Genomic DNA, 12,843 nt, shown 5'->3' with positions numbered 1-12,843 from the left:
ATTTGGGACACTCTTATACTCTCAATGTTTATAATAAATAATAAAAGTTATATTATTTCTTCACACATTATGGTAAACATCTTACACAGTGTGTACCATAAGTGTTTCACCCATTATAAAAGTTGAGAAACATTCCGTACCAGTGTTAACAGAATTGTGAACAGATATGCTCTCTTCTCACGTATCTATGAGTCTAAGGATGCTACACTAAGAAATTACGAAAAGCGATATTGCAAGTTTACAAATAATATAGGATGAAAGCGGGACTGCAACAAAGGCATGAGTGAAGTAGACATTGGTATAGCACTCAGCAATATACTGGACATTTTGAGAACAACGACAAGTTCACTTTAGAAGCTACGGGAATATAAGAATTATAGAGAATATGATTCCAACGTTGAAGTATTAAAGGAAATAACGAAGAATGAAATATTATAATAAAAAATGTAGATTATTTAATCAAACAGTTGACTTTATAAGAATAGAATAGAACGCAAGTAAGGAAGTATTATTAAGAAAGAATCATATAGATGTATATTTTTCCCTCTCAAGTTATCTACAATAAATACACTAGTAAGAATGAGAAACAGGAATAAATCAATGCAAGAATCATATCGAAATAATTATGCAAATAAATATTTACTAATATGAATTTTAATTACCATGGAGTTAAAAAGTACAGTAATTTTGCCTGTAATATTATATGGATACAAAACGTGGTCACTTACATTGAAAGATAAATTGAGAGTATTTGAAAATAATATCCTTAGGAAAATATTTGGGCCTAAAAGGTAAGAGGAAACAGGTGAGTGGAGAAGGTTACATGATTTAGAACTACATAATTTGTATTCATGTCCAGATATTATTAGAATGATTAAATCAAGAAGACTCAGGTGGGCAGGCCATGCATGTGGCACGAATGGGAGAGGAAAGAAGAGTGTACAGGATTCTTGTTGGGAAACCTGATGGTAAGAGACCAGTAGGAAGACCAAGACGAAGATGGAGGGATAATGTTGAGATGGACCTAAAGTAAGTAAAGTAACCAGGTCCACAAATGCTCAACTAATTAGATGGCTAGATCACATTGAAAGTGTGAAAGGAAATAGGTCAATGCAGAGCATAACAATGCGGAATTCAATAACTGAAAGACATTCACTTATGACGCAGACAGATGAAGTGATACTGATCAAGTGGCTAGAAGAATCAGAAACACAAAGCAGGTGACAGAATATACAGACAAGTATGCCAAACCTATATTTGTCGTAAGATGGATCGAGGGGAAAGCATGCATGAAAGCAAAGGCAAGGCCTTGGAAGATAATTAGACCAGAATGTTTATCCTGAGGATCTTCTCGCCACTAGGCGGATTGTCGTCTACTGGAAAACTTGCCATCTGTCACCCACTGAGAGGAGTGGTGGACACACACGTGTTTTGTTCTTTGCCAAGCAGAGCTCGCCGTTCCCTATGAGAGGGGAATTTGAACACTTTATTGCTGAATTCACAGAGGGGAGGGAAAGCATCATAGAAGGAACAGGTATTCCATGAAAGAATACATCCTATAAGGGTTTGAATAAGTCATTGATATTATTCGCTTGCCCTTTCGAAGGACTTGTGCAACAGTGAGAATAGCTATCATATTTGCACGGTCCGCGAATGACAGACACTAATTGACAAGAACTTTACCAGATAAGCATTCTGGCCTATACAGAAGGCAATGCTTTTCTTTATAGCACTATGAAAGCAAAATATGGTTACAGCGAATATGATAAATGGATTACTTAACCTTTCATGCAATTAATATCTAATGATATACTCTTTCCCGGGAATCTCTGGAGCAAGGCTGCGCATAAAAGTAAAGAAGGGAAGAAAGAGAGTGAGCGGAGCGAAGCAGTACTCTCTGTTGCAAAGGTAGGTAGCTGCAGTCTGTTTCACCCTTTCCATGCAATCCATTCCCTCGCACTTGTTCATTGGTCGAGCCCTCTGTAACGACCCTGCGTGGTGGCCACGTTTCTATAATAGACCCTGCGTGGTCGCTATATTCCTTTTGAATTAACATTTCAGTTGAAAGAGTTGAGCGGAATGTTCTAAATCCAACTTGTTCTCTAAACGTTAATAATTGTCATTTACATTGTTAGGTCCATTGTTTAGTAATGCAGAGTCCTGCGCGACTCGTTGTTAATTGTATTGTCTAGCCAACAGAAAACGGGAACACCCTGACAAGACAGAAGATGAAGATATGGAAGAAGATGGCGAAGATGGCCAAGAAGACAGAAAAACAGAAGAACCAAGAAGGGCTACAAGTAAAACCAATAGAGTCAAACAACATCTATGAACCACTAGTAGACGACTCAGATGGAGAAGATATCTCACAAAATCAACAGTCAGATAGACAACCAAGACCACCAGCGGTAATCGTCTACAACGTGAAAAACAGATATAATTTCACATCTACCACAGCCAAAGCAGTCAAGGAAGACCCAATAGTAAAACAGATTAAAGATGGTTTGAAGATCCAGTTCAAAACGAAATACGACCACGATCAGCTGCTCAACTTCTGTCTACAACAACAATATGGATACGCTATAGAAACTCCAAGAAGAGAGAGACCACTCAAGATCGTCATAAGGAAACTACCAATGAACACTCCAATAGACGAAATCAAAGAACAACTAGCAGAGACATTCAACGTCATCGACGTGAAGCAAATGTCAAGAAGAGATCGGCAAACAGATGACCGCATCCCGATGCCACTTTTTCTTGTGGCCTTTGCAAGTGCCGAAAATTATCGAGAGATCTATCATGTGGAATACCTTCTGCATTACCGAATCCAGATTGAGCCATACCGATCGCCGGGCATCCTGCAATGCCACTGCTGTCAACGCGTAGGGTATTCTCAATTCCAATGAAGGGCAGGACCATGCTGTGTTAAGTGTGCAGGAGAGCACTTAACCACGGAATGCAACAAACAAGATCGACAGAATCCAGCAAAATGCTGTAACTGCGGACAGGATCATCCGGCAAATACCGGGGCTGCAAGATCTTCCAAGTCACCAAGCCAAAGAAGCAGGCAACCTCACACAACAACCCAGAGACTTCAAAGGAAGAAGAAAATGCCAAAAGCAGCCGTCACAGAACATCGCAGATAATGATAATACTTACGCACAACAACAGAACCAACAAGGACACAGACGCACTGCAGAAAACAACAACAACCAGAAACGCCAGAAGAAGACTCAGCAGAATGCTTCAGCTTTTTCAAAAAGATATGTAACAGTCAAGTAATGGGCCGTATAAGAGAAGCAGGACGCAAACTAAGAAGATCTTCAGACCAAATAACCAAGTCAATGATTGTACTAGAAGACATTATCAACATAGTCGCTGATGAGAACTTCTAAACAACATAAGATGACAAGACACATAACATGCATAACGTAGAATGCATGTGGCTTCAAGGAACAGAAACTGGAACTTCAGCATTATTTACAACAGCATAACATCGATGTAGCACTAATTCAAGAGACATTCCTAAAACCGAGCAGAAGATTGATTGATTGTATTGATTTAGTTTATTTTACTTCGCGTTTTGTGCCTCTTGGCTAATTAGCGAAAATGGGGATAAATGATGAAATGATGAAATTGATGAATGGACATTCACAAACAACGAAGCCCGAGCGGGATTCGAACCCGGAAACCTTGGCGTCTCAGCGCGATGTGCTAACCACTCGGCCACAGGGTCCGGCCCGGGCAGAAGATTCAGAATACCTAATTACATAGACTATAGGCAAGACAGACTGACAGCCCAGCAATAAGGATTACTCATCCCGGTGAAGAAATGCCTACCAGTAGAACAGATCGCCATCCCACGACTCAACCACATAGAGGCAATTGCAATAAAGCTACAAACAACAGGACCCCCCCCCCGCGATACTAATATCCTGTTACAAGTCTCCACCAGCACCACACCTAGAAGCTGACATAAAAATGCTGGAAGGAATAGGACAAAGATTGGTGATAGCTGGAGATCGAAACTCCAAATACCACCATTTGAACTCCAGAGCAAATAATCAACCAGGCAACAATCTGACAACCACCCTCCCCATGACAATGCTTGCTATAGACACTCCACGTGAACCCACGCACTATACATGGAATGGGGGAACACCAGCTGTCTTAGATGTAGTCATTACAAGAGCAAGAACGAAAGTTTTCACAGAAATAACATCTGACCATCTACCAGTTCACTTCATGGTACCTCATAGAGCCCCCATTTAATGTCAGCATAAACCATCACTGAGGAGAACTGACTGGGCCCAAAACATACAAATTGATGGCTAACACAATCAACCTCCGGCATCCAATACAGACGCCAGATGAGATTGACCGAGCTGTCACTGCCATTACCTTAGTCATCCAGGAAGCAACCAAACTAAGCACCAGGAAGCTACCATTGCCAGATAGTGAGCAGATGGAAGACCACCGGCTACTACTACTAAGAAAATTTAATAAATGAGCCCGAAGAAAATGGCAACAGACAAAGAGTCAACACTATAGGGCACTGAGGAGGACAGCTGCAAAACACCTAGACACATACCTACAACGAGATGCAACCCACAGATGGGAACTCAAATTCCAATAATTAAAAGCAGACACACGTAACATCTGGCGAATTGTTGGAAGTACAGCGAACGCCGCAACGCAGCATCACACCACACCAGTACTCCAGAAAGATCAGTATCTTCTCTTCGACCCAGCAGAGCAAGCGGAACTCATGGCTGAGCATTGGGAAAAGCAGTTTCAGCCCAATGAAGATCCACAAGACCCTGCCTTCACTCAGGAAGTGGACATCGACACGACTGCATATAAGTATCAACCTTCCAGACGACAACCTAAGCTGACCAGGCCTCAAGAAAATATTCAGTCAAGTCTCCAACAACAAGGCCACAGGAATGGACAAAATAAGACCAGAACAACTTAAAAAGCTACCAAGAAAGGTCCTGGTCCTTGCCACCAAAATTTTCAACGCCATCCTGAGAATTTTATACTTTCCATCACAATGGAAGACCCCGAGGATATGCAGTATCCCGAAGCCAGGAAAGAACCCAAGACTACCAAAAAGCTACCGACCAATAAGACGCTATCCCATCTCAGCAAGGCAATGGAGAGGGTGCTCCTTCGCAGAATACAGCCACAGGTAGACGAATATCAGTTAATTCCGAACTTCCAGCATCAGGCCTAAGCACCACCACACAGTTGACGAGAGTAGTTGACTACTTTAAAAGTGTCATCGAAAAAATGCAGTGGGAGTCTTGCTTGATGTGGAAGGGGCGTTCGACAGGGTCTGGACCCAAGGACTCATATGGAAACTATTTACAAATAACACAACTGTCAGACTGTTACGTCCACCTACTGCAGAGTTACTTAGAAGAAAGAACATTCACATGCAGTTTCCAAGGAGCAGATACACACACATGCCTGGTGCTTGCAGGTGTTCACCAGGGATCTACGCTTGAACCAATATTCTTCTCACTCTATACAGCAGACGTCCCAGTAGAACCTGTTTGTCTGCCAGCGTATTATACTGATGATGCAGCATACTTTGCATGCAGAAGAAATTTTAAATGGAGCTGCAAAGCAATAACAAAGCAGCTTGAAAACTAGGAGACTGGTCGACCAAATGGAGGATCAAGATCAAGAACACTAAAAGCATAGCAGTACACTTCCTTAGATCCAGAAGATACAGGTAACCGCCGGAACTCAAATATCTGTGACAAAAAATCCCCTTTGGGGACAGCCAAATACCTAGGACTTACGCTAGACCATACTCTATCATTCAGAAGACACGTAGAAGACATCCAATACAGAGGAAGCCAAAGACTAGCAGGGCTATATGCAATCTTCAGGAACTTGGGATTGCCCAGGACAAGAGAACAAAAATATACAAGATGATGATCCGCCCGATGCTATTGTATGCCAAGCCTGCATTGAACAACATTGCTCCAACCAACATGAAAAAGCTTCAAGTTATTTAAAATAAAGCTAAGAGAATTAGCAGTGGACACTCAAGAAGAACAAGCAACCTCCAGATCCAAGAAGACCTTGAACTACATCCACTATCAGTCATAATTACCAGACATGTACGTAAATTCTGTGAAATGCTCCGATTGCATGGAAATCCTACGATTGAAGAGATAGGCAGAATAATGCTAGGAATACCGCGGTAAAATCAACTTCACTCAAAACTCCATTACATGTCGGCCCTTTTAAGGACCACAAAGGTAAAGAATATATCACTTCAAGTCGGCCCTTTTTAGGACCACAGAGGTGGGATTAGAGACCTCACCAACCCTTCCACAACGCAGATGCCACACTCCAAGCGACAGAGGCAGGAGTAACAGAAATCATACCACCAACACCACGTCAACAGTTGTCTCCACTCAACACAAATAGAAGCCAGGCTCAATGCGATACTTCTCAACACAAGATAGCCAGAATAATGACGTTGATGATGAGAGCTCAGTTGGCTCCCTGATGTCAACTGGCAAACATCCAATGTGAACCTGCCTCCCAGCCAGAAGCCTAGCAGCCATCCCAGAAGGAAGGAGGGAGAAGAAAGAAGAAGAAGAGCCTAACAGCAACATAACCTTGTCCAATCGCTGCGGCTGATAGGTACTCAGGGGCTACCTGCCCGGCTTGACTGGGAGTATCAGGACTGTCCTTCCTCACCTGCATAGGAGACACCAGTTTACTTGCCAATTCCCAGCTAACGCCGGGGGTGCTGCTTCTCCTACGTCCTGCTCGCAGGGGGTGCCGATTGGCTACGGCCAGTTCCCAGCTGAGGTTGGGGGTACCGCGTGCTTCCTACTTTCTTTTACAGGGGAGGCCGTGACGTCATCAGCGACCAAGCCCTTAAATAAAATTAGGTCCCCATACTCCCCCTGGCGCCTCACTGCGAGGAATAAATTGGATGTTCCCTGCCCCCCTTATCTCTATCGAGACCAGAAGTGGTGCAGGTAAAAGCACGTGTGTTTTACAGGAAAATGCACGTTAAAGTTGCAGGCAAAGACACGTGAGTGCTAACAGACATCCATATGTTATGTTTATAATATAAAGCTGGTGTAACCTTTCCTTATCCCAGTAAGCCCTGATAAATTTATTTGAGTCTGTGTTGAACGACTGTTATCAAGTTATCACCTATGGGTAAACTTGCGCCGCTCTTCTAATTGAAGTGACTAGAGTATTGAGCGCAGCCTGTATTGCTGCGTTGTGTAGTTTTGAGGGTGGACGTTGCACCTCTCGAGTCACTATTTGCGCAGAGCCTTACTTTCGTTCTCGCTCGCTCCATTGATTTCAGAGACAGAGTATAGTCTCTGTGTAGCTAAATGGTAGAAGGAAGCTTACTGTCATTTTGAGGGAACAATTTTTAATTCAGTTTTGTCATTGAAAAGAAAGCATATGTTATAAAATGAGGCGCTGATTAGCATAATCTAGATCTGAAAAAAAAATGTCCTACATAGTTTGATGAAGTGGTATGTAAGTACACCTATAAACAGGGAGCCTAATAGGTACTGAGTCTACAGATAAAATTGGGATCCGATAAACTATTTTCGTGCCTAGAAACGTAGATCATGAAGTGAGGGTCAAAGTAATGTAGTAGAGCAGGGGTTTCCAAAGTGTGCACAGCAGCACCCTGGGGCGCCATAGCTGGCTTACAGTTACAATATTTTCACTGAAATTACACTTATTCCAAGTATGTGCTCATGTAGTACTTTTTACATATAAAATGTTTCTGAATTTGAAATATGTGCATATTTTTTTAACTTAAGGTAAGCAACCTATCCACATCAACTGAGCGTTGCAAGTGATAGATAGGCCTACATTCTAACTTGGGCGCTGCGGAAAAATCTTGAAACACTAAGTGAGCCGTGAAACTTAAAGAAGTTTGGGAACCTCTGCCGTAGAGAATTATGTTTAATTTTAACATGACAACTGATCGTATTTCTCAGAAGGTCGTATGCCGTGACACTGTAATGCAATACAATGTACATCAATTTTTTTCTGTACCTAGATATAGTACCAGTTAGTATATGGTCCCTGGAAAATATGAAAACACGTTGATTTGTCTTTCCAACAAAAAACATGTTGATTTGTCTTTCCAACGAATTAAATCAACCTTTTTTAATGGTATACGTGTCATTTGTTTAAAATAGTTGAGCAAGCTTACCTGTACGAACTCAAAATTCTTGTGCAACATTCTTTCCACTCGAACAGGAAACTTCAAAAATATATGTTTAATAATACCCGCCCCCACCCCCTTCACCCAGACAAATATAGGTGCAGATTTAATGATTTACCTTCAACGTTGAGAAGAATGGCCATATTCATTTTAGGCTCCGTGTTCACCTGGCACTCGTATATTCCCGCGTCCCTCTTCTGGACGTATTCGATTCTGAGGTTCCACTCATCAGACTTCTCGGGGTGGATGACGCCGAACCTGGCGTCTCCCGTGTACGTGAATATGTTGGTGGTGAGTATGTGCAGGTCCCTCTTTCTCATCCAGGACACCTGGAAAATAAAATAAAGGAATTGCATTGAATTTATTATACAACAAACCTCTACGATTAGGCATGTCTAATAGAACATTACTTAGATATTCATTATTTACATTAGAAACAGTTTTTAATAGTAATGTCTAAGTGAGGCTGTAAAGCGAAAGACTTCGTTTCATATCGTACATTCACAAATCTATGGCAAATTTTGGGTGACGTCGACAAACCCCTCTGGTGACTCAGGAATGTAAATTACTGTTTTCTTTTCAAACTCGGCCAAACCTAATTTTGGCATTCTCACAAGAAATTTGACATATGAAAAAGATGGTGCGGACTCCAAAAAGAAATCAAAAAGTTTGGAGCCGTCCTTCGACGTCTACAAAATGTTTTTTTTTAAAAACTATGGCAATTACATTAGAAAATACAACAAAAACAATAACCAGGAAACCTGTTGAAAATTTTATGCACGTTTACATATACTTACAAACTAATGCTGCGTCATACGAGAAAAAATATTTACAAGAAATAACTTCGTCGCATGATCGTTGTAATAAATCTATTGCCTATCGAGGGAAATACAGTTCATACACCAAAGTTGCTACTTATCTACGTACTTGCATTCTTTGTGGCGACGGGGTGTAAGGGGTACCTTCCACCTAGGCGCCCAAAAGTCAACCTCACTTCCACGTAGTGCACCCTGGACTAAAGACTAACGAGGCTCTGGCGACTGGCACTATGGCACTATAATTTTATGTGTGTTGTCCTGTTTTTTGTCCTTGTGTGTGCTGAGTGCCCATTTGTAGCCTCAGCTTTTAACAGAAGTCAGAACATTTTAAGATTTTTAGTAATGCAACGTTAGAGTTGTTATTTGTAATGATAAGGGGCTGGCCCCCGTATAATGTGACGGGAGCAAAATAGCCTAAGTGCTGACGCTCCCAAAATTTTAAATTCAAATTCAAATTCAAAAATCTTTGTGGCGACATACGCTAAGAGAGGTTCGTGCGTCATAACTAGCGATGCCAATTTTACAAAAAAAAATTTCGATTTTCGAAAGTGAATTTTTTAGGTTTTTCGATAAATTTTCAGATTTTCGTTTCCAACCCTTTCGTTTGTAAAAAAGTTACTCGTTTCTGGTGTTTTCCTTTTCCAGGTTTGCCTTAGTTTGTCTTTCAATTTTTCAATTGTCGAAAAAATTTCGATTCAGAAGAAAAGTCGTTTTTCTCGGAAAAAAATATTTTTCGAAAAAAATCGTTTTTAGTTTTTCGAAATTTATTTCGTATTTCCTTTTTTGTTTTTGAAAAAAAGGATTTTTGAAATTTCAGTTTTTTGAAACAAGTGGTCATCCATAATCATAAACACAAGTTTTGACCGACCATTCGTATTGAAAAGATCCAATTGCAGAAAAATATGTCAAAATATCCAACTGACTACTAGAAAAAGTAAACATAGCCCCCATTACGAAATGTCATGGCACATTAACGATTCCTTACATGTCAGACTGGAAATTTTTGATATTCACTCATACATTTATTTACTATACAATATGAAAACACTGGTAAGCATACATTTACTCGCATCCAGCAACAAAGAAACATAATGAACCTAACTTTTGCATGGTTAAGCAAGAACTTACTTCAGCTTTCCAGTCACCGAAGCACGCTCTTTTAATTGGCTGTAATTGGGTTTCCCGGGGATGTTCTCCGGTTGTTCCAGGGATACACAGGGAGGATGAACGCCGAACGGAGAACTGACAGTAGGAGATATATTGACACTAAAACAATTTCAGTCCCAACTTGCGGTGAAGGATGACAACTTGGTTGGCATCTGCAGTATACTGCGTGGGGAAGTGCTTCGTAACAACGAGAATGCGTATCGAGGAAGTTGCGGCTTTTGTTATGGCTGCTGTAAATTCTGGTTGATTGGTGAAGTTCCCTTGATTGTAGTTCTGTCACTGGAATTTACGCACGGAACACGCACAGCTCTCCACATCAAAGTAAGTCATAAAATACTGCGAAAATTCCTCCACCAACTCTCAAATTGTTCGGAAAAATATGTGAATGAAATTATTCATATTTGATCATAGATACTTCCAGATATAGCTGGAAATGAGTTTAGTGTGTAGCTGTGAGGTACTCTACGTACATAAAAAAATCCAGATTCCTGGACGATGAACTTTTGTAGCAGTAAAAAAAATGTATCTTTCAGACGTGTCCTCCCGTTTTGCCATATCCCATTTCGCATTATTGCGTTTTAACCTCCCCCAATACAATTTCAAATGATTTATGTGGCACGAACTTTCTACGGCGAAACGGGACATCCCATTTCGCCTTATCCTGTTTCGCCTTAATATAAAAAATTTCCATCCAGGGAATATTATCGGCATGAAGAGTCATTATTATTAATGTAATAAAACACCATGCTACATTGATATATATACTTTTTTATTATGTAAATTGATTCATATTAACTGTATTAGTAAGTTTGGCACTATTTATCCTGGCATTTGTAAGAACAAATTTTATGTTAGGTTAGGTAAGTTAGGTTTGTGTGTAAGGCGAAACAGGATCAGGCAAAATGGGATGTCCCGTTTCGGCTTAGAAAGTTCGTTTCACGTTAATCACGCGAAATTGTATTGGGTGGGGTGAAAACGCAATAAGGCGAAACGGCCGTATTCCTTTCAAAGCACCCAAAATCTTCGTATCTATTAGATTTTCTAAAGAATCAATGAGATAAGTTGAAGCTCAATGAAGCTCTTGCGCTTGGCAATTTAAATTGGTAATTTATTGATTATGAGATATTGAATGTTAAATTGTTAAATATTCTTGACTTTCAATTGTTTGTTTATCTTCCCCAAACAGATGTGTGTACATGCTGAGATCATAAATCTCGCAGTATTATAGAAAAGCATAATTAAATGTAGTACATTCCATCAGTTCTAGTAGTTCACGAGTAAACAATAGATGAAGATGGTTGTTGATCAGATCGGACACATTTTGGTAATTTAAAAGTATTTCCGTTCACACGGTTGCAAGTTTGTAGCTTGAATAGTTTCATAGATACCGAAACATTATAAAATTCAAAGGGGGCCACACTGAGCACATCCTCTAGCACATACCGGTGGGTACCGCAGCAAGCAGTTGACATCTTTCAGTGTCAATAACTTTTGTATCGTTGCAGCTATTCATTTCTTGAAAAATTCTAATGTGTTTTGATACCCCACATGGCCACCTTGCTATTTGAAAAAAAAAATGACCGATCCAATATGGCGGAATTCAAGATGGCGGACATATCCCGAAAGCAGCCTCACACATGGGCCCCTTACACCGATGTACCCAGGTGAGGTTGGATCTGCCATCACCATATCCATTTCAGACAATAAAGAGTGTGCTGTGACTTTTGAATTACCGTGTGTCATTATAAAATTGATATTTCCTACCATAGAGACAGATGAACCAATGGAACCGTTTATTTAATCGCAATAAACTAGCACTTTGTAGGTCTTGAACGTTATTCAATTCTAAACATGCATAGTTATTTCTTTCGTAAATATTGATGAATAACATAGGATCGATTATTGACTCTCAGGGCACTTAACATGAACTGCTTCACGTAATCCTATCAAGGCTTCCCGGATGGCGCAATGGTAGAGTTGTCGCCTTGTAATCAAGGGGTCCCGGGTTCGATACCCGGTGGAGGCACATAGTGGTTTAGATCCCACTTTAAACTGTAAGTCCAGTCCCGATTAGCCTTGCTGTGCATAAAGTGGACTTAAAAACAACAAATCAACAAACCAACGTAGTTCTATTGGAGTGAGCTACCATTGAATGTATCTAGAATTTTCTGAGATCATATTCGACACGGACTTGCAAAAATCCTTGCTTAGAGAGATAGAAAAGAGATGTAAACTAACTGAGCGCGCCAGTAGAATAGGGTGATGAGGATGAGTCTAACAATCAATGCAGATACAAAACGAGTTACTTTTTTACGTAACCACGTTCCCTTCTAACACGTTTCTCTTACCGTTACATCAGTTGTTTATTCCAGAAAATATATAATTTTGGACGTAACTTCGGTCAGTGGATGTTGCTTCGTAACATTCTTTGACCTTGTCGTATTTAAAACATTCTCTAAGAGCACCCTAAAGAGGTCCAAACATTAGGGAGTAATGTAAGATCTCCATGAGGGACGCTGTACTGCCTTAAATCTCGATGTGGTTGGAACGCCCGTGTGGGGTCGTGCGTTATCATAAAAGAGAAGAACATCTCTAGAGATGAAGGTCGCTCGGCTTTCTAAGCAA

At 40.6% G+C, this 12,843-nt stretch overlaps 1 protein-coding gene across 2 annotated transcripts in view; it reads right to left on the bottom strand.

The window, feature by feature from the left end:
* Window positions 1-12,843, bottom strand: part of LOC145987841 (zwei Ig domain protein zig-8-like) — a 1,141,735-nt gene that overhangs the window by 103,363 nt on the left and 1,025,529 nt on the right. For both annotated transcript variants that reach the window (XM_083122583.1, XM_083122584.1), the window contains exon 3: window positions 8,352-8,562. In XM_083122583.1, the coding sequence (XP_082978709.1) occupies window positions 8,352-8,562 (211 nt within the window). The remainder of the gene's footprint in view (window positions 1-8,351; window positions 8,563-12,843) is intronic.

The sequence above is a fragment of the Lepisma saccharinum genome, chromosome 5, assembly GCF_977018435.1.
Source record: "Lepisma saccharinum chromosome 5, izLepSacc3.1, whole genome shotgun sequence".
Taxonomy (NCBI): Eukaryota; Metazoa; Arthropoda; class Insecta; order Zygentoma; family Lepismatidae; genus Lepisma; species Lepisma saccharinum.
This window is presented reverse-complemented; position numbering and strand designations above follow the sequence as displayed.